Source organism: Chlorocebus sabaeus, chromosome 26 (assembly GCF_047675955.1).
Source record: "Chlorocebus sabaeus isolate Y175 chromosome 26, mChlSab1.0.hap1, whole genome shotgun sequence".
Lineage (NCBI taxonomy): Eukaryota > Metazoa > Chordata > Mammalia > Primates > Cercopithecidae > Chlorocebus > Chlorocebus sabaeus.
In genome coordinates this window covers 57384989-57412609 of record NC_132929.1, presented here as the reverse complement: position 1 = coordinate 57412609, position 27621 = coordinate 57384989, and the positions used below count along the sequence as shown (strand labels likewise).

At 41.0% G+C, this 27621-nt stretch overlaps 1 protein-coding gene across 3 annotated transcripts in view; it reads right to left on the bottom strand.

The window, feature by feature from the left end:
• The window catches only part of IL16 (interleukin 16), a 129871-nt gene that overhangs the window by 83537 nt on the left and 18713 nt on the right, over positions 1 to 27621 (bottom strand). For all 3 annotated transcript variants that reach the window (XM_073012392.1, XM_073012393.1, XM_073012391.1), the window contains one exon: positions 4440 to 4852. In XM_073012392.1, the coding sequence (XP_072868493.1) occupies positions 4440 to 4852 (413 nt within the window). The remainder of the gene's footprint in view (positions 1 to 4439; positions 4853 to 27621) is intronic.

Below are 27621 nucleotides of genomic sequence, written 5' to 3'. Positions count from 1 at the left end.
AGCTCCCCCAGAGCAAAAAGCCCTAATCAGTACTTTAATGCACAACGCAAATTCAGATGTGTAATTAGTTCAAATTCTTCATGTCCATGCCCCACTTTGGCACATCCTGGGGCATTAATTTACCCAGTCTTGTCTGGGCCAAATACAACCCATCCAATAAGGCTTTAAAAAAAAAAAAAAAGTTGGCTGTTTATATAACTTCCTCTTCTTTAATTTTTATATTAGGCGTTTCCAGAGGAGAGGCTAACGTCACAGGGCCTCATTCCAGATGTTGTTTTGAAATCAGTGTAACCATGGCATTGCTGGAGCCTGCAGAGTTCATCTGGGCCAACTGAGTCACGTCTGGGTGCAGGGCCACTCTGGCGAGGGGAGGCAGGGAGGGAGGCAGCCAGGGCATGGACTAAAGTGTCCCTGTGAGAAGGGAGAAGTGAGTGGGCTATTGAGTACTCTGAGCTTCTCCAGAAAGGATATGAGGACCTGCTGTCACCTTTGACCTTGCTGACCTGGCACCTTTGATTGCAGGACTTGCTTAGACAAATGAAACCCTCCCTTGCTTAGAATTCACTCTTGGATCTCTAAGGATCACTTGTGCTCCTTGAAAAAAGGAACAAGAGATCTCAGGTTCTGAACTGGACAATGCCCCTGTCTGTTGTCCCGGTTCATCCCTGCCTCAAACTTGACTTCACCGTGCTCATCACCTCTTCCACCACCCCCAGAAAATTCTTCCAAGCCCCTGTGAGTTCCTACAAGCCCATATCCCTCTGCCCATTCCCACCTCTTACCACCATCCAGACTGGTTTCCTGGAATATCCTGCTTTCAACAGTCACCTCCCCCAGGACGCCCCTCCCCAGACTGTCTGCCCTCTCCAGTGTACCCATGATTTTCCTGACATGTCTGTGCCTGCACTTTGGCCACATCAGAAATAAGAATGATCTGGTTTGTCCCTGTCTCCATCATTATCCTCTGAGCACCGTCAACTATAACTCTTGCACACTGTCTAGCACATTGAAGGGACTCCATAAATGTGATTGAATTCATTGAGTGCTTAATTCCTCAGAATTAGTGGCCCCATGCTAAAATAGAAATAATCATCATCATAATATCTATCAAGCAATTACTGTGTGCACTGTTCTGTTTTAGGTGAATTTTCTCATGTAAGTGCCTATAATATTATCCTTATAAAATCCATATGAGATATATAGTATTTTTAACATTCTCCATTTAACAGGCGAGAAAACTGAGGCAGAGAGATAAAGTGGATTGTCTAGGATTACACAGCTAGTCACTGAGAAACAACCTAGGCAGTCAGATTAATGAGCCCACACCACTAACCCCTGTGCCATATTGCCCTTCAGAAATAGTAATACTGCTATTATTATATCAGTATATGTATATTTGATAATATGCATCATTAACATATTATACTACCTTCCTCCCAAGATTTGGGGGAAAGGAAGACAATGAGATAAGAGTTGTGAAAACATTTTTAAAACCAAAATACGGACCAGGTGTGGTGGCTCATGCCAGTAATCCAAGCACTTTGGGAGGCCAAGGCGGGCAGATCACTTGAGGTCAGGAGTTTGAAACCAGCTCAGCCAACATGGTGAAACCCCATCTCTACTAAAAATATTTTTAAAAATTAGCTGGGCATAATGGCAGGCTCCTGTAGTCCCAGCTACTCTGGAGGCTGAGGCAGGAGAATCACTTGAATCCAGGAGGCAGAGGTTGCAGTGAGCTGAGATCGCGCCACTGCACTCCAGCCTGGGTGACAGAGCAAGACTCCGTCTCAAAGAAAAAAAAAAAAAAAAAAAAAAAGGTGGTGCACATGTGAATCACAAAGAGATGAAAAGGTGAAGTTTGTTCCTTCCCCTGCCCAGGTCCCCCCCCATGCCCACTGCTTCCCTGTGCCATCTAGCCATTCCCAAGTATCCAGTCTCCCGCCGTGGAATAGGTACAAGGACAGAGTGACAGATGTGCTCACCTGTGCCCAGAGGCCCCAGCATAAGCACTCAGACCTCTCCTCTCCTGTCTTTGCAGACGCATGTCCTTTCACCTGGAATTCTCTCCCATCCACCCCTGCTTAATATAATTGCGCACCCTTAAGAGCACAACTCACCATTTTCCTGACCATTTTTCCAGCCCCTCCTGTTTTGCAGGTTGGGACAGGGCACCTCCTTCCACTACTACCCCCAGGTGCTCAAGCTGAAACATCTAACCCCAGGTGCTCAGGCTGAAACTTGCAGTTGAAGTTTACTTCTCTCATTCTCTCACATGCTACATCCTTGCATCAACAAATCCCTACCTTGGCCATTCTCAGTGCCTCTACCCACACCACCTCAGTCCAAATCACATCATTTCTGGCCTGGGTTATTGCTGCAGTCCCCCCAGCTGGTTTCACTCCATTCTCCACTCAGTAGTCAGAGTGCTCCTTTTAAAGCACCAATCTGAGCATGTCACTTTCCTACTCAAAATCCTCCAATGGCTTCCCATCCTTCATAGAATAAAATTCCAAGTCCTTGCCACAGCCCTTGTTCTGGTCCCTGGCTGCCACCTCAACTTGGTCTTCTACCATCCTCCTCTTTCCTCTTTACCCCAGGCATACTGGTCTCCTTGATGCTCCCAAGCACATTCTTGCTTCCTGACTTTGAACATGCTCTTCCCACTGCCTGGAATGCCCTTTCCCAGGTGGTCATATGACACACCCCTCCACTTCATTCAGGTCCTTGCCAAAATGTCACATATTTAGGGAAGGCTTTGTGATTACCTTTTCCAAAAAAAAAAAAGCAGTAATCCCTCCTTATCACTCTCCATCCCCTTATCCTGCTTAATATTTCTTCATAGTCCTTCACTATTTAATATAATATTATATATCAAGTTGTTATTATCTGTATCCCCAAATCAGAATAAAAGTTGCAACAGGGCAAGGACTGAGTCTATTTTGCTCACTCCCATGCCTGGCTTAAGTATTTACTGAATGAAGGAAGGAATGACAGCACCCCCAGAGACGTGCTCCCTTTTTCCTTTGAGCCTGCCACAGCCCTCCTACACTCATCTTGTACTGTATTTTTTACTCTATTTTAAGTAAGTTATTTCAGGGCAGAGACTGGACCCCCACCGTGCCTTGCAGATAATAGGTGCCCAGGAAATACCTATGATATTAAATGGAAGCATGTGAATAATCCATTCTAGAATTCTGCTGAGGTCTTGAAATAATTTTTGAATTTCATTTAGGTAAGCACTAATCTAGATACATTCATAATGTCACTAATAAATTTGACTCTCTATTGGTGGATTGGATTTTTTCACATCATTAATGGCAGCCTGGGAGCCTGGCGAACCTCCCCCAAACCCACTGGGCTGCTGGCTTCTCCTTCTACCCTATTAAGTGAGTGCAGGACATATTAATAGAAGTCATATCATGGGTTATAGAGCACACTGGGCTGGGTGAGGCCCTTAAGGATGCTGTGCAATCCTTAAGGCCCTTAACAGAAATGTTGTTCATTATGTATATTAAATAGTGATTTCCCTCCTGAAGAAGGCAAGCTGTACAGACGTGACAGACCCCTTTCAAAGGTACTAGAATGCCTTCCCTATTTATATTCATAGCCTGGCAGTAGGCTATAGGAGAAATGTCTCTACGTTGGCTCATCACTGAGTTGGCAGCACTGACCCCATGGTTCAGGGCCATTTGGACCCTTGAGAAATCTCACCTTTCACAGAAGGCACAGCACTTGATAGGGAATAGTTTGACATCAAAATCTTTTAATCAGTCTAGATTTCTGCTATTCTGCAATCTCCATCTCATTATGATGACAAAAATTGAAATATGATATAACAGAAAGGAAAACATTCTGAATTCTGGCAGGTCCCCAAACACTGCTTATTTCCCGCTCCCTTATCGATGGCTACACTTGCCACCTTCAGCATCTACACCTATGTTGAAAATGGGAGAGGGCACCTGGAAAATGTTCACAGTCAGCATTCAGGGAACAAACTCACTCATCTGGCACCCCTTACCTTGCTTGCCAAAAGGCCTCCTCATCTGCCCAGGCCCTGTAAGTCTGTTTCTAAAAGTCTACAAGAAAGATGTGATTTGACCTGCCTATGGTATGTTCTATAGTACCTGTCTAGAGATGAGAGCTTCCCAGTGTATTAACTACCGCATCTGGCATTTTCCATCAGGGATCTAGGCTCAGTTTACCTTAGAGTGAAATAGTACTTCCCTGAACCTCTCAAGCAAGAGTGTTAACTGAGCCTGATTCACTCCCATGCTCATTGTTATAGTTCCAGTGGGCCCTACCTCAACTTTTTCCTTGCTCTCTTTCAGAATTACAACTCTGCAGCTTCCTGATTTTTGAATAAATGGATTCAAAGACTTTAATTCACAGCACCAGAAACCAACTGCAGGCTCTTTCAGGCCTGCAAAGCCTGGGCATACCTTCATGAAGAATATCCTCCTACTGGTCTTGCCTCGATCATTCCCAGCTACTTGGAGTTGAGCAGCCTCAGAGGCCAGTGCTAGATCAGGAATGTTGCTGGGCCCAGCCTCCGATGTGTCTGCCAGCTGCACAGATGAGTGGAAAATTCCCTCCTTGCCCTGAGCCAAGGAAATCTCAAAGGGATCAGGATATTTCTCATCAGGGCTAGAGCCATCGTCACTGGTCTTAGCATTACAGAGCATCAGGGACCTGGAGATGGACCGAAATTTTGTGGATTTTCTGCTCTTTCCCATGCGGCTGTGTGACTCCATCCTCAAAGAGGAAGTGAAGCTGCCTTTCTTCCTCTCCTGGTCTCTGGCCCTTGGTTGACGGGTGGCCACTGGACAGGGCTTAGCTGCCACTTCATGAGTCCCTAGAGGAAAGAGGAAATGGGAAGAAGCAATGTGACTTGCTGCTGACAAGTGGAGCTGCACGAGTCCTGGATCTGAGCCACAGGTTTTTGGTGCCCATGAAGCAGGACAGATGGGCAGATCATCCTTTAAGATCACTGGCCCTTCCAGTGTTCCAGCCAAATGGGGCTCAGTTAACCCAAGCAGTTAACACCCACTCCACTCCCAGTATCATGGAGACCTAGCCCCAGAACTTCTCATTCTACAGATGGGGGAACTGAGGCACAGAGAGGGGAAGTACCAACACAAGGCACTAGCAGAAGAGCCAGTAATCAGTCACAGGAAACAGTTTAGGGATCATAGAGGCCAGTGCTTTGTGAAGTTTTTAAACTTGGAAGCCATTCTTTAAACAAAAGTGTGCAGTGAACTCCAGTCTATAGAGCAGACCAAAGATGGGAAAACCGAAGACTAAGTTCCACTTCCCTGGTCCCCTTGGTAACTCCACCTTTGGTAACTCCCATGGCATCTCCAAAGAAACCCCAGAATCCATGGAGGTGAGTCTGAAGACCACTGATGTCTTATGTCCTCCATTGACAGATGAATAACCCAAGGCTAAGAAGGTTGGAAGTCTTACCTAACACTGACCTGCCAGAGTTGATGTGAGCATAAAAGAAGGTGACACTTGGCAAATGCCTGCCAAAGGGATGAGCACATAACAGGTTCCCAGCAAACATGAGTGCCTTTCTCCAGGCCTAAAGTCAAACACTTGGCCCGAGTCACAGTCAAGCCCAGGGGCTCCTGCTTCATCACCTACCCCACTGGGTTAAACTCTCACAGCCAGATAGACCAAAGATGGGCTTTCCAGTCAGGCCAAGAGCCCGGCTCAGCTTTGCCAAGAGGAGCCTCCCATGGATTCAGTTTCCATGAAGCAGGTGGTGAAAGAGGCCCTGATGCTGTATCTTAAAAAGTTCTGACTCAGGCCCAAGCCACAAAAGAGAGGCTGTGGCCAGAACAACAAATTGTGGGATGCTCTTGGCCCATTGGTACTGCTGTTTATGCACATCCAGTATTGAATAAGGAATAGCAGAGACCTAATAACATTTCATTACATCAAAACCCTTTCACATATCCTCCGAAGAGAATTTCTGCCTAACAGTAGACTGTTTTTCAACACTCAAATTGCATACATTTATTGTTTTCTGTATTAGCTCTTTGATTTTATCAATTTATTCACCAACCATCCCAGCAATCAATAGCAACAAACAAAAATGAGTGAATGATTGATTGAAAGTCTACAATATATCAGGCACTGTGCTTGATACTTTAGTATAAATTATTTCAGCGTTGATCCATTTTATTAAGCACCCTCTTGTCAAAATGCCTAAGTTTTGTACTGTACGTCCTTCCATCTCAAATGATAGTAAAACTCCAATTACAGACAAATCCAAGCCTCTGCAGAGTTCATGCCTGACTGTGGGTCTCTAAGCCTTGAAGGAGATACTCTCACTCCTGAACAGATTGGTACCATGAAACATTCACAGCCACCAACTGGGCCGCCAGCTCTGGTCAACAGTAGTACTGTTCCACTAATCAGCTTGATAACACATTTCCAACAATGTCTGTTTGAAAACTTCACTATGGTGTGCCAGGCATTGTTCTCATTGCTTTACTATTTAGTTCTCATAAACTCTATGGTAGGCTCCATCAATATCCTCATTTTACAGAAGAGATACTAAGGCACAGGGACGTTAGGTGACTTTCTCAAGATCACACAGCTAGGACTCAGTAAAAGCAGGAATCAACCAGGAAATCCGGCTCTGAAGCCTGCATGCTTTACCCTGGCTCTACCTTCCCATTGACTATTGCCTTTCTCACCTTTAGCCTCAATCACTTCCTCTGTGCTGGATCCTTATCCTCAGCACATAAACACACTCAAACCTTTTCTGTCTTTCAAACACTACATATTAACTCCATGTCCTCCTCTTGTCACTTGCTTTTCCTTTATCCCTTCATGTCTTCTTGAGCAAATGTTCTGCACTTTGTACTTCCTCCCCTCATGCTTACCTCCTCTTCAAGCCTCAGCCCAGAGTCTGCTTCCTTTCCCTACAGCCACTGAAATTGTTGTGTCAGGTCTGCCTTTTACAAACCCCACACCCATGAACTGAAGTCCAGAGGTCACAGTCTGCTTGGTTAAAAAACTTGCTGCATTTTAGAGGATTTGTTAACCAGTATATCAATGCTCAGATCCACTGGCAGAAGACGACATAGGTTTCAAGCTTTTAGAGTAGTTTTCTCTTTTACCTCATTATTGCCTTTAGTTCCAGATGTCATCTTCCAAATGCAGATTGTGAATGTTCCTCTGCCCTCATCCCCAACCCAAGAGTTTCTCTGCATCCTGCCAATTCCAGTTCCCAAAACTAGTGACTCTCCACACCAATGTCGCTATAAATATTGATATATCCAAACTTCTTTCCATTTTGATCAGTTCCTTAGGAGTTCCCATAGTTCACCAGGGTTTCATAGGGAAAGATGTGTGTGTGTGTGTTGGTCACAGCTAACACTGGTCCATTAGGCATCTGGAAATTTGAAAGATAATCACTGCTGTGTTAAAATCCTTCTGGACTTTGCTGGTGCTAAACAGGAAAGATATAAACATGGGGATGCTGAGGTCTACCATGTAGAGGGGCTGCCTGTGAGTGAAGCCAACACAGAAGGTACAGAACTCATAGAGGTGGGGAGAGAGACAGAGATAAAGGAAGGAGGACAGAGAGAAAATCTGAGAGGGACTGAGTTCAGACATGAGCATCCAGATCCAGCCATGTCTGAAACCACATCAACCTATGCAGTTATGCAAACAAATAGACTCTTCTTTTTGCTTTTTTAAAAAAAAACCTTCCTGGAGTAGTGGCTCTTCTCTCTGCCGTTGCTGGCATAAAGCATGGAAAACAGTGACATCCAAGGGCCAAGAGGATTTTTGAAACTCTCCTATCCCACCCCAAGCCTAGGAGAGAAGCCAGTCATAGCCAGTCAAGGCCTCAACTCTACCCCCTCCATGCCCCAGTGCCAGGCTCTCGTATAACAGCCTCTTGCATTCTTGTCCCACCAAGAATTGCCACAGTCTGCACGGGTTCTTGGAATGCAAACCGGATTCCCTTTCTCTTCCACCTCCTCTTGCAATGTGCAATAACTGTCCCAGCAATAGCGAGGTCACTCACTAGGCATTTTCCAGGACAAAAAACAATTTGGGGACCTTTGGGGCTAGGTGTAAGGTTGTGTGCTTCACTCAGTGGTGGAATAGTTGGCTGCATGTAGCATTTAAGAGAACAGAGGGATCAAATTCCTTGGTGGAAACTGTGCTAATCCCAATGTATCATTTGCAGGAGTGTCTGATGAGTACCGACAGCTTTGAAAAAATAAGCTATTCTGAAGAGAATAGCCACTTTCATAACCTAGGCTCTCATGTGGGATGGCAGGGCCCATGGGATGGGAGATGGCAATGAACCAGGGGGCAAGGAATTAATCCTTTGGTTGAGAGTGAAGGCAGTTTTCAAAATGAGCCTTGTCATTATGGAAAATTTTTTTTTTTTAAGGAAGAAGAGAACAATTGCAAAAGAGCTGTAGCGGAGAAGCCAGAATTGGACTTCTGTGGGAGATTGCCTTCCCTCCAGGCCTGGCATCGAGAGAGAGGAAGGGAGAGAGAATAATTGAAAACACAGTGCTGTGGTCACATGGTTCATCTTAGCTTCAGTAATTGAGCTCAGGACATTGGAACCAGCTATTGCTCCCTAAAGGAACCGAATGTCAGCAGAGCTTGGGGGCAAGCCTGTGCCATTCCTCCAGTCCAGCTGCCTTCAAAAGGTTGGAACTAATGAGCTTTCCCTTATTTTTCCCCAGGCTCTATGACAACTTGTCAAACTCTTGCCAGATTTTCTCTGCCTCTGGTGGACCCTCCACAAGACAGCCTTGTGGGTCTTCTCCAGAGGATTCCAGGGCAGGGGGAGAGGATGCACAATGAAGGTTTCTAACTTGGCTAAGCTAATGCGATCAGTTGCTTTTACTTCCCAGAAGAAAAACTGAGAAGCTCTGCAACTCCCTAGAAAACTGCTCTCCAACTCCCTGAAGGCTTTCCCATGTTTCCCCAACTGGGCTAGTGTATTTGCTCTTTAGTTCTATCTTTCACAGAATACTAGATCTGGAAGGGGTCTCCCCATCACATCTTATAAGGGTAAGGACACTGTGCCAAAAAAAGTGGGACAGGACTGACTCATCATCATAGTTATCAGTATATGTTTTTACCATGGCAGAGCTGTCATTTATTTAGAAAATGCAGAGCCAAAAAGATAGAGCTGAATTGAAAATAAATGGATAGTTCCTCCCCTTTAAAGAAGTTCAAAAAATTGCAGAATATGTGCTGTGAAGCAGGATCAGTTAGTCTGTCCCTCCCTTCCTCCTCCTTCTTTCCTTCCTTCCTTTTTGGGTTTTTTTATTTTATTTATTTTATTTTATTTCATTCAGCAAGCACTTGTTGAGAAACTGTCAAGTGCCTGTTTTTGTGCTAGGTAAAGCTAACCCACCGGAGGAAAGGCCACAGTATTTCCATCTGGATAAAATACATTTAACTCACTGGAGATCTTTGGGAGGGTAAATACCTATATGGAGAAAGGAGAACTAGCTGGTGAAGTATGTTTCAAATTGCTGAATTCTCCAACAGTCTCCTATATCAAAGGCAATTTTTAAAGTTTTGTCACTCTAGCCCAGGGGATAATTTTTGTCTTTGTCAATTAAAGAATAACTCAATGATAAGGAATGAAGAAATGTATTGTTCTTTCTCTTTCTAAAAGAATATCTTAGGTGGGGTACAGTGGCTCACGCCTGTAATCCCAACACTTTGGGATGCCGAGGTGGGTGATTTGCTTGAGCTCAGGAGTTCAAGGGCAGCCTGGGCAACCTGGTGAAACCCCATCTCTACCAAAAATACAAAAAAAAAATTAGCCAGCGTGGCAGAATGTGCTTGTGGTCCCAGCTACTCAGGAGGCTGAGATGGAGAGATTGCCTGGGAGGTGGAGGTTGCAGTGAGCCAGAATCACAGCACTGCACTCCAGCCTGGGCAACAATGAGACCCTGTCGCAAAAAAAAAAAAAGGAGTATCTTTAATAGGATTCCATTGGATCTGCAGCTGGGAGTAGTTCTGTGTATGTCACTATACATTGTACAGAGGACTAGGAAGACAGTGTCTCTGGGCCTCAGTTTCCCAACTGGTAATTTAAGCAAGTTGTGTTAAAGTTAGTTTCATATCTGTCGTCTTTCTTCCTCTATACTGTTACCTCCTAGAGAGGAGAGATATATACAGTCTCATTAATTTTTGGTCCCCAAAGCTTTGATGGGGGTTGACACAAAGCAGGGGCATTCGGCATGTTCAGTGAATGAATGGCAGACGAGTGTTTCAGAGGCCCTTTCCAACAGACTTTTCCAGGACTAACAACATATGAAGTGTTCTCAAGGAAACCATCTCAACTAGGACAACAGAATGATGGACTCCAGGTAACCAACCAACATCAGAGTGACAAGGAGCCACAGTGGGCTAACCTCAGAGTAGAAGACAAGTCAAGAGTCATCAAGGAAAATTTTCAATGCTGCTCCTCAGAAAAGTCCTTGAGACTCTGGAGAAGCCCCTCACAGGGACCACTGCACTTTCAGCATCCTGGAAGGAGAACCTAACCATCAGTGCACAGGCACAAGTGGGGCATCAGGATGGCCTCAACAAGATCCAGGCCCCTGGGGCACAGGATAAGTCAGAAAAGGGATTTCCCACTCAGTATATATTACCTCCAATATGGTAAAGGCCTGCTATATAGTTAATCTCAAGAAGGAGCTAGATAGATAAAGGTGTTTCCACGCAGATAAATAAGGGCATATCCACTCATCATTGTTCTTGAGAGACTGGCTAAAGCTCATTCCTCATGGAATCCCTGTGCCCAGAGCAGGACTTCACACTTAGGATGCACTCAGTCAATGTCATTGCAGAATGAAATGAGAGGTCAACTGCACAAAGCTACAGTGTTGTTAATTAATAATTTTTAATAATTGGGAGGATGGACAAGCAGGATTATAAACATACTGCTTAAAGGCTTAGACTCTGAAATTGACCTTACCATGTACGCCAGTTCTGTTGCTTAGTATCTGGACAACTTAAGCAAAGTATTTAACACCTTTATGGCTTGGAGATGACAATGCTAACAACCGTGAAGGCTAAAGAAAATAATTCTTAGAGATACTTAGCTTATTGCCTTGCACATAGCATGGACTAAAAAAAAGAATGCTACTCAGAAAACAGTAAAAGAGGAGAAAAAAAATTCTAAATGTATATGAATGGGAGATTTTGTTAAATATATTATGATACATTTGTATGATGAAATACCATGCAGCCAATCACAAAAATAAAATAGATACATATATAGATTTGGAAATAGGTCTGCAATATACTGTAAAGCTGAAAAACCACAAAATAGCTGGAGTTAAGTTTTATTTACAAATAACTTACTTGCATCAATAAAATCAAACTATTAATAACTTTTTGGGAAGGTACAGCAAGGTGCTAGGGGATGATATTTACAAGGAGTCTTACCTTTCTGTGTAATTTCCTCCCACTTGATTTCTTTTTACAACAATCATGTCACAATTATGATAAGAAAAATAAAGACTTTCTATTTGCAGGAACAAAATAGAAATTTATGCTTAATTTTTTGTCAGCTAGTAATTGTGAAATAATTTTATCAGGTCCTAAAATGTCTGGTGGAAATTTTGATTGGAATTGCTTTGCATTTATAGAGGAATTAGGCGAGAAAGTCTTCCCATCCAGGGACTTTTTTTTAAATTGTTGTTTTGTTTTTATATTCCTTCAATTTTTCTTTTCAGACTTCAATAACATTTTATACTCTTCATTTGGGCTGTAAATATGATTAATTACATTTTTCCTGAACATTTTTTCTATTTTGAATTGAATTATTTGTAAAATATATTTTCTAATTGGTTAGTCTTTACATATACATAAGTGACTTTTGTATATTTACTTCATAACTTGTAAACTTGCAGATCTCATATTAATTCTAATAACTATTCAGTAGGTTATTTTGAATTTTCAACCATGTAACCTCTGAACATTAACAAACTTGCTTCATTTACAAATATTTGGGTCACTTATTTCATTTTGTTTTCTAATTTTACTGACTAAAGTTTCTAGAACCTTAGTAAATCATGACGACAATACGGGATTTGCATTTCTCTTTCCAGACATTAATGGAAATTCCTGTAGTGTTTTCTGGTATGTAGAATATTGACCAATATATTGAGACATAATTTTTTTTATCATATTAAAGAAATACATGTTACCAATGATAATTTTGGCAGCATTTTCAACAAGAATGGGTGGTTGTTTATTAAATACTTTTTTAGCTCTTTGACACTATCAGGTGTCTTTCCTCTTTTGATTTGTCAAAATGAATATACTAGTGCTTTTCTTACAATTGAGCTACCTATATTTTGTTATTGTTTTAAGTCCCATTAGATCACAGTGTGCATCTCTTTTAATAGATAACTGGATTGAGTTTGCTAACATTTTATTTAGGACTTTTATATCTATATTCACAAATAGGAATGGTCTGCCATCTCATTTGGGTTGTTTTAGGTTTTATAAAAAGAGCAATGAGAAGCTGGACATTTCTTTTACTTTCTGAAATAGTTTAATAGTTTAAAGTACATCTAGTCCTAAAAGCTTGAAATATTTTTTCCATAAAATTTTTTGGTCCTGGCATCCCTTTTAGGTAGTTCTTTGAAACTTTTTCCATTACTTCCTTGGTTGGTCTATTTTAATTTTTAAAAAATTTCCTCTGTTAATTTTGATCACTTACATTGTCATAAAAGTACTCTTTCATACAGATTTTCAGGTTTGTTAGTATAGAGCTGTCTATCACAGACTCACAATTTTAAATATTTTCTAAAATCTGTGCATATGCTCTCCTAACTAGTGTTCTGCATTTCTGTTGGCCTCCCCTTCTGTTTGCCTTGCTTTATCTTCACTGAGGGCTATCTGTTCTATTAGTCCTTTCCAAGGACTCATTCTTAAAAGCAGTGAAAACATCTGCTTTTTGGGGTTTGATTTCCAACGTATTTATTTCTGCTTTAGCTACTTTTTTCCTTCTTGCTTTTATTTGTTTTGTTATTTTTTTCTATCTTCAAGAATTGAATATTTAGTTTCCTCAAACTTATTCTCTTTTAGAAATGACAGCATACCATGTAGTGGTTACATGTTGTAGCTTTGCAGCCTAAGCAGACCTAGATGTCAATACCACTTCAACAATTTACTATACCTGACCTTGAAGAAATCTATTTAGCATGCAGTGGAGAGGAGAGAGGCTGGAAGAGGCTCGGCTGCAAGGCTGTAAGGAGGGCTGCTTGGGGTGCCAGGCACAGTAGACCAATTCAGCAGCCAGGGATGGGAGCAGCTTTGGGTTCTTCCCATAGGAAGTCCTCAGTAGGCAGCCTCATCATTGCTGTCTTCCTTCTCCTGCTGCTACTGCTGCTGCTGCTAAGACAGACAGATGCTGCCCAGCTGGATGGAGGGTGCGCATTCTTCAAAAACAGCAGGAGGGGGAAACAAGATGCAGCCAGGAAGTGTTGCTCCCACTGAGAGAGACCAAACTATCAAATGAGCCACCACAATTTAGGCAGCTCTTCAAAGAGAAAAAGCCAAGGGTGGGTAGAAGTGATGCTGAAGCTGAGGCTGAAGAGGGAGGAAGCTGGGAACCCTGCAGGGGTACCCAAACGCTGTTAGGGCTAGTTCCTGGCCCAAACAGTTCCTGGGAAAGGGGTGAGTGAGGGAACTGAAGGATGCCTCACTCTTGCCACTAGCCTCTGGGGGTCTAGCTACAGGGACCCTGAATCACACAAGGATGTGGGAGCTGGAGGGGGATCTCCCCAGGGAACAGGCAAAGACAGACCTTCAGACAGCCTGGAGCTGAGGAGTTTGTGTGCACTGGACAGCTCCAGCAGAGAGCAGTCATAGGTGGTCATCCCCCAGGACTCTCTATTCCCTTCTGGAAGGCACTGGCCCCAGCTGACCTTCCAGCCAGGAGAGAGCAGGGCTGGCTTCCCTGGGAATGATGCACACCTGTTCTGCAAGCCTTCCTACATGCCAGCCCTTCCCAGGGCTCATGCCTAGCCACCCTGCAGGAGCAGGTGCACAGCACAGCCTCCTCAGCCCAGCCTGAGTGCATTCCTCCACCTGAGTACTTTCCTGGTGATCTGGAGCACATAGGATCCCCAGTGCAGCCAGAATCCAACCATGGATTCTGACAGAGCCATGGGATGTCCTGGTGCCCCAAGGCTACAGTACAGCAGCTCAGGAATACAAAACCAAGATCTGTGGTTGCCACTTGAGTGAGGGAGGATCCCCCACCCTCAGAGTGTGGCAAGGGATGAGGTTCAATCCAGAAACGGTAAAGAACATCTTCCTGTTACAGCCTTTCCCAGAGGGGGCCCTGCATCCCAGAACACCTAACGAAAGAAACATGGGTACATAACTGGTGATCAAAAGGGTCTCCCCCAAGGCTCATGAGCAGACCTAGTGAAGGGGCCATTTGTCTCCACCCCCGACTGCAGAGCACACCTGTCAACATGAGGAAATACAAAAGAGTAGTGTGACTGGCTATTAGCCTAGCTATTGGCCATCACTCTTCCACATCATCTACTGGATCACAGCCTAAGCTGCAACACCAAAAATTATCTTACTAATATATGCATCTGTGAAACCAAACACAAGAATTCACCCACACATAAAGATCCTGTACAGAGCTCTGACCCTCTGAAAACATCCAGAAACAAAGCCAACTGAGTATAATCAACTTACACCACAGTTAAAGGAACACTAACCCTTGCAGATGAGAAAGAACTAGTTACAACTCTGGCAAATTAAAAAGCCTTACCTCCAAATGAGTCCACTAGTTCCCCAGCAATGGTTTTTTGCTCAGTCTGAAATGACAGAAATGACAGACATAGAATTCAGGATCTGGATAGCAAGGAAGCTCATTGAGATTCATGAGGAAGTTGAAGCCCAATCAATCCAGGAAATCCAGTAAAATGATACAAGAGCTGAAAGACAAAATAGCCATTTTAAGAAAGTACCACACTGAACTTCTAGAGCTGAAAGACTCACTACAAAAATTTCATACTACAATCAGAAATATCAACAGCAGAATAGATCAAGCTGAGGAAAGACTCTCAGAGCTCTAAGACTGGTTCCTTGAATCAGCTCAATCAGATAAAGGAAAAGAAAAAAGAATTAAGAAAAATGAACAAAATCTCTAAAACATATGAGAGTATGTAAAGAGATCAAATCTACAATTCATTGGTATTCCCGAGAGAAAAGGAGAGAGAATAAGCACCTTGGAAAATATATTTGAGGATATAGTCCACAAAAATTTCCCCAATTTTGCTACAGAGGTTGATATGCAAATATGATAAATATAGAGAATCCTGGCTAGATACTACACAAGACAACCATCACCAAGACACATAGTCATCAGATTCATCAAGGTCAATGCAAACAAAAATATATATATATCTTAAAGGCAAATAGAGAGTAGGGTAAATCATAAACTGAAAGAACCCTATTAGGCAGCAGCAGACCTCTCAGCAGAAACCTTACAAGTCAGAAGAGATTGGGGGCCTATTTTCAGCATTGTCAAAGCAAAGAAATTCCAACCAAGAATTTCATATCCTGCCAAACTAAACTCCATAAGTGAAGGAAAAATAAAATCATTCTCAGACTAGCAAATGCTTAATGAATTTGTTTAAACTAGACCAGCCTTACAAGAAGTCCTTACAGGAGTGCTAAACATGGAATTAAAAGGATGACACCTGCTACCGCAGTAAACACACTTAAGCACATAGCTAACTAAGCTTTATAAGTGAAGCAAACTAGGCTTCATAAGTGAAAGACAGCTAAAATTCTTCTCAGGCAAGCAAATGCCGATGGAATTTGTTTTAACCAGACCAGTCTTACAAGAGATTCTTAAGGGAATACTAAACATGGAATCAAAAGAACAACACCTACTGCCACAAAACAAAAAGAAAAACAAAAACAAAAACAAAAAAAAAAACAAAATGCACACTTAAGCACATAGCCCACAGGCACTATAAAGCAACTACATAATCAAATCTATATAACAATCAGCTAACAACATGAGGATGGGATCAAAATCACGCATATCAATACTAACCTTGTAAATGTAAATGGCCTAAATCTTCCCACTTAAAAGGCACAGAGGAGCATGCTGGATAAAAAGACAAGACCCAACCATCTATTATCTTCAAAAGACCTATCTCATGTAGCTCCCATAGACTCAAGATGAAGAAAGATATACTATGCAAATGGAAAACAAAAAAAAAAACAGGAGTCACTATCTTTAAAACAGACTTTAACCCAATAAAAATTAAGGGGATAATGAAGGGCATTATATAATAATAAAGGATACAATCCAACAAGAAAATTTAACTATACTAAATAAATACTGCACCCAACATTGGAGCACCCAGATTCATACAACAAGTCCTTCTTGGCCTACAAAAAGACTTAGACAACCATACAATAATAGTGAGAGACAACAGCACCCCACTGACAATGTTAGACAGATCATCAAGGCAGAAAACCAGCAAAGACACTCTGGACTTAAACTCAGCACTTGACCAGTTAGACCTACTAGACATCTATAGAACTCCATACAACAACCATAGAATATATATTCTTCTCATCTACACGTGAAACATATTCTAACATAGATCACATGTTAATTCCTAAAGCAAATCTCAATAACTTCAAGTAAGTTATTGAACTCATACCAAGCACATTATCAAACTACAGTGTAATAAAAATATAAATCAATATCAAGAAGATTTCTCAAAACTACATAAATATGTGGAAATTAAACAACTTGCTTCTGAATAACTCCTGGATGAGCACAGAAATTAAGGCAGAAATTTTTAAAACTCTATTAAATTAATGAAAATAGGGATACAAGTTACCAAAATCTCTGGGATGCAGCTAAAGTAGTGTTAGGAGGAAAGTTTAGAGCCCTAAACACCTTCATCAAGAAATCAGAAAGATTTTAAATTAACAATCTGACTTTGTACCTAAAGGAATTAGAACAAAAAAAGGAACAAACTAACCCAAACACTAACAGAAGAAAAGATATAACTAAAATTAGAGAAGAACTGAATGAAATTGAGGTGCAAAAATCCACACAAAAGATCAGTGAAACCAAGAATTGTTTTTTCAAGAAAATAAATAAGATTGATAGACAGCTAGCTATATTTAAAAAGAGAAGGGCCGGGCATGGTGGCTCATGCCTGTAATCCCAGCACTTTTGGAGGCTGAGGCAGGCAGATCACTTGAGGTCAGGAGTTTAAGACTGGCCAATATAGTGAAAACCCTGTCTCTACTAAAAATACAAAAATTAGCTAGATGTGGTGGAGGGAACCTGTAATCCCAGTTACTTGGGAGGCTGAAGTGGGAGAATCACCTGAGCCCAGGGAGTCAAGGCTGCAGTCAGCCAGGATTGCACCACTGCACTCCAGCCTGGGCAAGAGAGTGAGACTCTGTCTCAAAAAAATAAATAAATAAAAATAATTTAAAAAAAATTTTTTTTAATTAAAAAAATCTTGACTTACAGTAAGAATTTACATTTTACATCACAGTACATAGATCACATAAACACCCATAAGATGTATATGTATATATAAATAAATAAAGATGGCATTATAACTGATCCCAAAGACAACAAACATTCCTCAGAGAATACTATGAACAAATCTATGTACACATATTAGAAAATCTGGAGGAAATAGAAAAATTCCTGGAAACACACAATCTCCAAAGATTGAATCAGGAAGAGATTGAAACTCTGAATAGACCAATATCAAGCACTGAAATTGAATCAGTAATAAGAAACCTATCAATCAAAAAAAAAAAAAAAAAGGTCCTAGACAAGATGGATTCACAGCCAAATTCTACCAGATGTACAAAGAACTGGTATCAGTCCTACCAAAACTATTCCAAAAAATTGAGGAGGAGGCACTCCTCCCTAACTTATCCTATGAAGCCAGCATCAGTCTAATACCCAAATCTGGCAGAGACACAATGAAGTAAGAAAACTCCACTCCAATATCCCTAATGAACATAGATGCAAAAATCGTCAACAAACTGAATCCAGCATATCAAAATGTTAATTCACCACGATCAAGTAGGCTTGATTCCTAGGATGCAAGACTGGTTCAATATACTTAAATCAATAAATGTGATTTACCATATAAATAGAATTAAAACCAAAAACCATAAGATCATCTCAAAGGACACAGAAAAAAAAACTTCTGATAAAATTCAACATTGCTTAATAATAATAATAAACACCTAAACATGGCCAAGTGCAGTGGCTCATGCCTGTAATTCTAGCACTTTGGGAAGCCAAGAGGGGCAGATTGCTTAAGCACAGGAGTTAAAGGCCAGCCAAGACAACATAGTGAGACTTTGTTTTTACTAAAAATACAAAAACTAGGCCGAGCAAAGTGGCTCATGCTTGTAACCTCAGTGCTTTGGGAGGCTGAGGTGGGTGGATCACCTGAGGTCAGGAGTTTGACACCAGCCTGGCCGACATGGCAAAACCCCGTCTCTACTAAAAACTGCAAAATTAGCTGGGTATGGTGGTGCATGCCTGTAATTCCAGCTACTTGGGAGGCTGAGGCAGGAGAATAGCCTGAACCCGGGAGGTAGAGGTTGCAAGCAGCAAAGATTGCGCCACTGCACTCCAGCCTGGGTGACAAGAGTGAAAGTCTGTCTAAAAAAAAAAAAAAAAAGAATTCAAAATACAGAAACTAACCAGGCATGGCACATGCCTGTAGTCCCAGCTACTCAGGAGGCTGAGGTGGGAAGACCACTCAGGCCCAGAATGTCAAGGTTGCAGTGAGCAATGATCGCACCTGCACTCCAGCCTGGATGATAGAGTGAGACCCTATCTATGAAAACAAACAAACAAACAAACAAAAAATCTCTCAACACACTAGGCATCTAAGGAAGATAAACTCAAAATAATAAGAGCCATCTATGACAAACCCATAGCCAACATCCTACTGAATGGGAAAAAGCTGGAACCATTCCCCTTGAGGATTGGAATAAGACAAGGATGCTCACTCTCACCACTCCTATTCAACATAGTACTGGAAGTCCTTGCCAGAGCAATTAGGCAAAAGAAAAAACTGAAAAGCATAAAAATAGGAAAAGAAGAAGTCAAACTATCTCTCTTCATTGTCAATATGAATCTATACTTAGAAAACCCTAGACTCCAACAAAAGGCTGCTAGAACTGATAAACGATTTTAGCAAGATTTCAGGATACAAAATCAATGTACAAAAATCAATAGCATTTCTATACGCCCATAATGTCCAGGCTGAGTGTCAAATCAAGAACACAATCCCACTTACAATAGCCACAAAGAAAATGAATAACGAAGGAGGTGAAAGATCTTTACAAGGAGAACTACAAAATACAGCTGAAAGAAATCAGAAATGAAACAAATAAGTGGAAAAATATTCCATACTCATGGATTGGAAGAATCAATATTGTTTAAATGACCATACTGCTCAAAGCAATTTAATCCCAGCACTTTGGGAGACCGAGACGGGCGGATCAGTAGGTCAGGAGATCGAGACCATCCTGGCTAACATGGTGAAACCCTGTCTCTACTAAAAATACAAAAAAAACTAGCCGGGCGAGGTGGCGGGCGCCTGTAGTCCCAGCTGCTCGGGAGGCTGAGGCAGGAGAATGGCGTAAACCTGGGAGGCGGAGCTTGCAGTGAGCTGAGATCCGGCCACTGCACTCCAGGCTGGGCGACAGAGCCAGACTCCATCTCAAAAAAAAAAAAAAAAGATTCAATGCTATTCCTATCAAACTATCAGTGTCCTTCTTCACAGAATTAGAAAAACTATTCTAAAATTCATACTAAATCAAAAAAGAACCCAAATAGCCAAGGCAATTCTGAGCAAAAAGAACAAACCCAGAGGCATCACATGACCCAATTTCACACTATACTATAAGGCTACAGTAACCAAAACGGCATGGCACTGGTATAGAAAATGACATATAGATCAAAGAAATGAAATACAAAACTCAGAAATAAAACTGTACCCCTACAACCATCAGATCTTCAACAATGCCAACAAAAACCAGTAATGAGGAAAGGACTCCCTATTTAATAAATGTTTCTGGATAAACTGGCTAACCATATGCTGAAGAATGAAACCAGAACCTTACCTTTCACCGTATACAAAAACTAACTCAAGATGGATTAAAGGCTTAAATATAAGATCTCAAACTATAAAAATCCTAGAGGAAAACTTAAGAAGTACCCTTATCAACATCTGCTTTGGAAAATAATTTTTGGCTAAGTCCCCAAAACCAATTGCAACAAAAACAAAAATCGACAATTCCAGATGTTGTTTTGAAATCAGTGTAACTGTGGTATTGCTAGAGGCTGCAGAGTTCATCTGGGCCAATTGAGTCATGCCTGGATGCAGGGCCACTCTGGCGAGGGTAGGCAGGGAGGGAGGCAGCCAGGGCATGGACTAAAGTGTCCCTGTGAGAAGGGAGAAGTGAGTGGGCTATTGAGTGAGCTTCTCCAGAAAGGATATGAGGACCTGCTGTCACCTTTGACCTTGCTGACCTGGCACCTTTGATTGCAGGACTTGCTTAGACAAATGAAACCCTCCCTTGCTTAGAATTCACTCTTGGATCTCTAAGGATCACTTGTGCTCCTTAAAAAAAAAGAACAAGAGATCTCAGGTTCTGAACTGGACAATGCCCCTCTCTGTTGTCCCAGTTCATCCCTGTCTCAAACTTGACTCCACCGTGCTCATCACCTCTTCCGCCACTCCCAGCAAATTCTTCCAAGCCCCTGTGAGCTCCTGCAAGCTGCTGCGAGCCCATATCCCTCTGCCCATTCCCACCTCTTACCACCATCCAGACTGGTTTCCTGGAATATCCTGCTTTCAACAGCCACCTCCCCCAGGATGCCCCTCCACACACTGTCTGCCCTCTCCAGTGTACCCATGATTTCCCTGACATGTCTGTGCCTGCACTTTGGCCACATCAGAAATAAGAATGATCTGGTTTGTCCCTGTCTCCATCATTATCCTCTGAGCACCATCAACTATAACTCTTGCACACTGTCTAGCACATTGAAGGGACTCCATAAATGTGATTGAATTCATTGAGTGCTTAATTCCTCAGAATTAGTGGCCCCATGCTAAAATAGAAATAATCATCATCATAATATCTATCAAGCAATTACTGTGTGCACTGTTCTGTTTTAGGTGAATTTTCTCATGTAAGTGCCTATAATATTATCCTTATAAAATCCATATGAGATATATAGTATTTTTAACATTCTCCATTTAGCAGGCGAGAAAACTGAGGCAGAGAGATAAAGTGGATTGTCTAGGATTACACAGCTAGTCACTGAGAAACAACCTAGGCAGTCAGATTAATGAGCCCACACCACTAACCCCTGTGCCATATTGCCCTTCAGAAATAGCAATACTCCTATTATTATATTATTATATGTATATTGGATAATATGCATCATTAACATATTCTACTACCTTCCTCCCAAGGTTTGGGGGAAAAGGAGACAACAAGAAAAGAGTTGTGAAAACATTTTAAAACCAAAATACAGACCGGGTGCAGTGGGTGGCTCACGCCAGTAATCCAAGCACTTTGGGAGGCCAAGGCAGGCAGATCACTTGAGGTCAGGAGTTTGAAACCAGCTCAGTCAACATGGTGAAACCCCATCTCTACTAAAAATATTTTAAAAATTAGCTGGGCATGGTGGTGAGAACCTGTAATCCCAGCTACTCTGGAGGCTGAGGCAGGAAAATCGCTTGAACCTGGGAGGCAGAGGTTACAGTGAGCTGAGATCATGCCACCTAATTAAGCTAATGAGCTTCTGCACAGCAAAAGAAACTATCAACAGAGTAAAAAGACAACCTACAGAATGACAGAAAATATTCACAACCTGTGCATCTGACAAAGTTCTACTATCCAGAAACTATAAGGAACTTAAACAAATCAACAAGCAAAAACCAAATAACCGCATTAAAAATGGGCAAAAGACATGAACAGACACTTTTTGAAAGAAGACATACTAGCAGCCAAGAAATATATGAAAAAATGCTCATCATCAGTAATCATTAGAGAAATTCAAACAAAAATCATGAGATATCATCTCACACCAGTCAGAATGACAATTATTAAAAAGTCAAGACAATAGATGCTGGTGAGGTTGCAGAGAAAAGGGAATGCTTATACACTGTTGATGGGAATGTAAACCAGTTCAGCCACTATGAAAAGCAGTTTGGAGATTTCTCAAAGAACGTAAGGCAGAGCTATCATTCGACCCATCAATCCCATTACTGCATATATACCCAAAGAAAACCAGATCATTATACCAAAAAAAAAAAAAAGAAACACATGCACTCGTATGTTCATTGCGGCACTATTCACAACAGCAAAGACATGGAATCAACCTAGATACCTGATAACGGTGGAGTAAAGAAAATGTGGTACATATTACCATGAAATACTATGCAGCCATAAAATAGAATGAAATCATGTCCTTTGCAGCAACATGGATGGAGCTAGAGACCACACATAATCCTAAGCAAGTTAACATAGAAACAGAAAACCAAATACCTCATGTTCTCAGTTGTAAGTAGGAGCTAAAGATTGGTCAAATATTAACATAAACATGGAAACAACAGACACTGTGGGTGGGTGGGTGGGAGGTGGGGTGTGGGTTAAAAAAATACATATGGGGTATTATGCTCACTACCTAGTTGTAATATACCCATGTAACAAACCTGTATATGTACCCCCTATATCTAAAATAAAGTTGAAATTTTAAAAAATCTACTTAGTCTTTTTGTGACCCACTTTTTAAATATCTATGAGATGGGGATGATTAGCCATCTCACAGCAACATTGTGATTATAAATTGAAATATTGGATGTAAATTTCTGGGTTTTTTTTTTTCTTTTTTGAGACAGAGTCTGGCTGGAGTGCACTGGCACAATCTCGGCTCACTGCAAGCTCTGCCTCCCAGGTTCACGCCATTCTCCTTCCTCAACCTCCCCAGTAGCTGGGACCATAGGCGCCCGCCACCACGCCCGGCTAATTTTTTGTATTTTTTTTTTAGTAGAAATGGGGTTTCACTGTGTTAGCCAGGATGGTGTCAATCTCCTGACCTCGTGATCTGTGCGCCTCGGCCTCCCAAAGTGTTGAGATTACAGGCATGAGCCACCACGCCCGGCCTGGATGTAAATTTCTTAGCATGGTTTGTTGGGTGGTTTTTATTGTCATCATGTCATCATCATCATCATTATTTAAAGCCAGAAATTCTCTTCTGAACATCCTTTTGGCCACAACCCAGGAATTTTGAAATACAATATTCTAATTGTTATTTTAGGAATGGTCTGTAATTGCAGTTTTGATTCCCAATTTAAACTCAGTTCTTCAGGAGATTTTTGTTGTTATTGTTAATTTCATGTGGTTAAATTTCCCAGATTTAGTCTTGCTGTTCTTATAATTTTGTATTAGAAAATTCCAGTTTAATTGCATCGTGCCACAGGATGTGTCTTAGATATTTTTATTTGTTGGAATTCATTGAGGTTTATTTGTTAGCCAGTATATGATGTGATTAAATGTTTTATGTGTTCTGTGCACATTTGAAAAGAATGATTATTCTCTGTTTTGAGTTTCAAATATTTATATTTTCAACTGTGATATTAAAATGCAGTCATTATGGTCAACAAAGAACTGCATATATGATAGTGGTCCCATAAGATTAAAATACCGTGTTTTTACTGTACCTTTTGTTTACAAATATTCAGATACACAAATACTTAGTACTGTGTTACAATTGCCTACGATAACATGCTATACAGGTTTGTAGACTAGAAGCGGTAGGCTATACCATATAGCCTTGGGGTGTAGTAGACTATTCCATCCAGGTCTGTTTAAGTACACTATGTAACATTTGTACAACGATGAAATTTCTCAGAACTTATCTCCATTGCCATGCAACACATGACTGCATATATATGTAAGCACATATTCAATCTTGTAAGTCATAGAATTCAAGCTCTTTATGTACATTTTGTCTAATTAATCTGAAAAAGTCTTAGAGTGGTGTACATTGAAATCTAACACCATATTTGGAGTATATCTCTAATTTTTTTATTTTACATATTTCAATGCCTTTATGCTTACCCAAAGTTTTCTGATTTTAATGCCTTCGAGTGTTCTTTTTATCATTTTGTAAAAAGTAATTCTTGATCTATTTAATAGTTGCCTCAATTTTTATTTTGTCTGAAAAAATTCACACTGACACTTCACTTTCTTTTAATGTGCATTTGCACAGTATTTCCCATCCCTTTTTTTGTAACTTTATGTGATTAAGTTTTAAATGTGTCTCTTGAAAGTGGGATATAATTGGACTGGGGAGAGAGAGTTTGTTGCTTTAGGCTTTTCTTGTTTCCCTTTTTTAAACTGAATCTGAGAGTCTCTTTTATTTTAATGTGTAATCTTACTACAGAACTTAATTCATCTTTCTTCTCACATGTTTTGCTTTTCTTTTATTCCTTTTCTTGTTTTCCAGTCAATTTATTCACACTTTCTTTTCCTTCTTAATGAATCATTGGTTTCATTCATTTTATTTGATATTACTGGTGGCTATGTAAAGAATTTTTCAAAGCAATGTTTGAGCCTGTATTTTTCCTCTTCATCAATTGCAAGAATGGCACTATCTAATGCCTCTTCCCTATGCAAGAAGTGAGGTGCTAGGTGCTCTCAGAGCGACTGACTATTTAGGGGACATCATATATCATTATATATCATCTCTCAAGATTTTTTTTTTTTTTTTTTTTTTTTTTTTTTTTTTTGTGACGGAGTCTTGCTCTGTGGCCTAGGCTGGAGTGCAATGGCGTGATCTCGGCTCACTGCAACCTCCACCTCCTAGATTCAAGTAATTCTCCTGCCTTAGCCTCCCGAGTATCTGGGATTACAGGCATGTGCCACCATGCCCGGCTAATTTTTGTATTTTTAGTACAGACGGGGTTTCAGGTTGGCCAAGCTGGTCTCTAACTCCTGACCTCAAATGATCCACCCACCTTGGCCTCCCAAAGTGCTGGGATTACAAGTGTGAGCCACCGCACCCAGCCTAAGATTATTTTTATCATTTGCTTTATTTCAAAATCTTATTAACAACCATCACTGAGACTTAACTTAAAGTTTGTCTTGTTTTGTGGCCTGACTGTCAATTTTTTTATCATCATGGTCTGCTCCCCCAACCCCTTCAGGCTCTTGCTCTGCCCTATCTTGAACTGCATTCTAGTACAGCACTAAACCTTTTCAGTCCCCTGAATGTCCTATGCACTCCCTAGCTTCCAGGACTTGGTGCAGGCAGCTTCCAATGCCTTCCAAATTTTCTATAGTCCTTGATGATGCTAAATTTTCATCACTCTTCAAATCCTGTTTTTGGATAACACTTCTTTAAAATGAAACCACATACCAATACAGACCCCCAGTGCTGTTTGTGCTCTGAGAACAGGTTCTTTGGCTACCAAAGCACTCATCTGATGCTACCACAGTGGCTTCCGTTACCATTGGTCATGTCTACTGAACTCTAAGCTCCCTGAGGGCAGACTATGTCTGTCATATTTCACGTTGATCCATGAGGCCTAGCATGGTGAATGGCCTTTATCAATTGCTCAGTAAATCTTTGTTGAATGACTAAGGATGATTACATTTAATGTTTGAAGGTGTTCTCTGGCCAAATAAAATATATAACATAAGAAAAGACATTTTACATACTGTACAAAACCTTTGCTTGGGCTAACTCTTTGGGGGAACTAATAGTTTACTTAGTAACACCACCTCTGATTCAAATCTGATGAATTGCCCATGCTTATTTGCCTTATGTTGTAACTGATCATCAAGATATACGGAATACTGTTGAGGCATGGAGAAGAATGAGGTTAAATCTTTTTGTGCTACACAGAATTGAAAAATAAAACATGCTGTAGCACAGTGTGTGCGTGTGTGTGTGTTTGATGCTAGAATAAGTCAGACAGCATACTCAACAAGCTGTTACTGAAGAGCAGAGAATGGGTGAAAACTGATTACTCTACATTTTACTAATTACAGCATTTGTACCAAAAGCAAAATTTTATATTAAAGATTAAAATACAAAGTGGCAATATAATAAATTGGTAATAAATTTGTATACACCACTTAACTACAACCTAAAAAGAAAAACAGGGAAAAACAAAAACAAAAGCCACGAACTTAAAACAAAGAAACCCAAAATATGATCTGCCTACTGGGAGAAATAGAATAGAAGCCGGAAAGCAGCTCAAAAAGTTGTTGGTGGATGCACAACTAAGATCTCCTTCCTGGGAAACTAAGGGCAGGGGCATTAAATTGACATCTAGTGATCTGTAAGTAGAACTGGGAGGAGATTCAAAGAAATGCAAAATAACAGCTATAGAGCATTATAGAGTCTTTGGCCTGAAAGAACTTTTCAGATTTTTATGGTCCAACTGCTGTATGTTGGGGGGGGTGTGGGTATGTGTGCATACATGTGTGTGGGTGTATGTGTGATTGTTTTGGTTTGGGTTTTGGTAAGAAGTTATATATCATTTAAGATTATTTTTAGATATATTTCTCTTTTTCACCACATATACACACACACACACAGAGACACACACACACTTTTATTTTCTGCTTCTGACAACTAGCTCAATGCAGGGGATGCATTGTCCAGTCATTGCTTCAGTAAATGTGACAGGTATCCTGTGTTCTCAGCAACTGCTACAGGATTCTCTGGCATCTGCAGTTTGGCTACAACTATCCTTGGAGAATGAGAAGGAAGAAAGAGAGAGAAGGCGCATAAGACTGGGCCACCTGACCACCTTCTCCAACCCTCACCATTGCTTGAGGCTCTCTTAATCCATTTATGAGGAGGTAAGTACAGAAAAAAAGAGAGATCAGCTTATGGCTGACTCAGGCCTGAAATCCTTGCCTTGGATAATGGGGAGAAGGCCATCTTTTTGAAAGAAAAGATCAGGAATATTTCAGTTACAATACTCTCCTGACACATTTTCACCATCCCAAACTCCACCCAGTGTTCTACAGGACTATTTATGAAACTTTTAAAATCTTGACCTAGGCTAGGCATGGTGGCTCACAACTTTATTTCCAGCACTTTGGGAGGTTGAGGCAAGCAGATCACTCAAGCTCAAGAGTTTGAGACCAGCCTGGCCAACATGGCAAAACCCCATCTCTAATAAAAATATGAAAAATTATCCAGATGTGGTGGCATGTGCCTGTATTCCCAGCTACTCAGGAGGCTGAAGTGGGAGAATCACCTGAGCCCACGGAGTCAAGGCTGCAGTGAACCGGAATTGCACCACTGCACTCCAGCCTGGGCAACAAAGTGAGACCCTGTTTCAAAAAATAAATAAATAGAGAAATAAATAAAAATAATTTTGAAAGAATTTTAAAAATTAAAAAAATCTCAACTTACAGTAAGAATTTACATTTTACATCATAGTACATGGATCACATAAACACACATAAGACTTATAGGTATACATAAATAAATATATATAACTAAAAAGTTTCATGAAACAA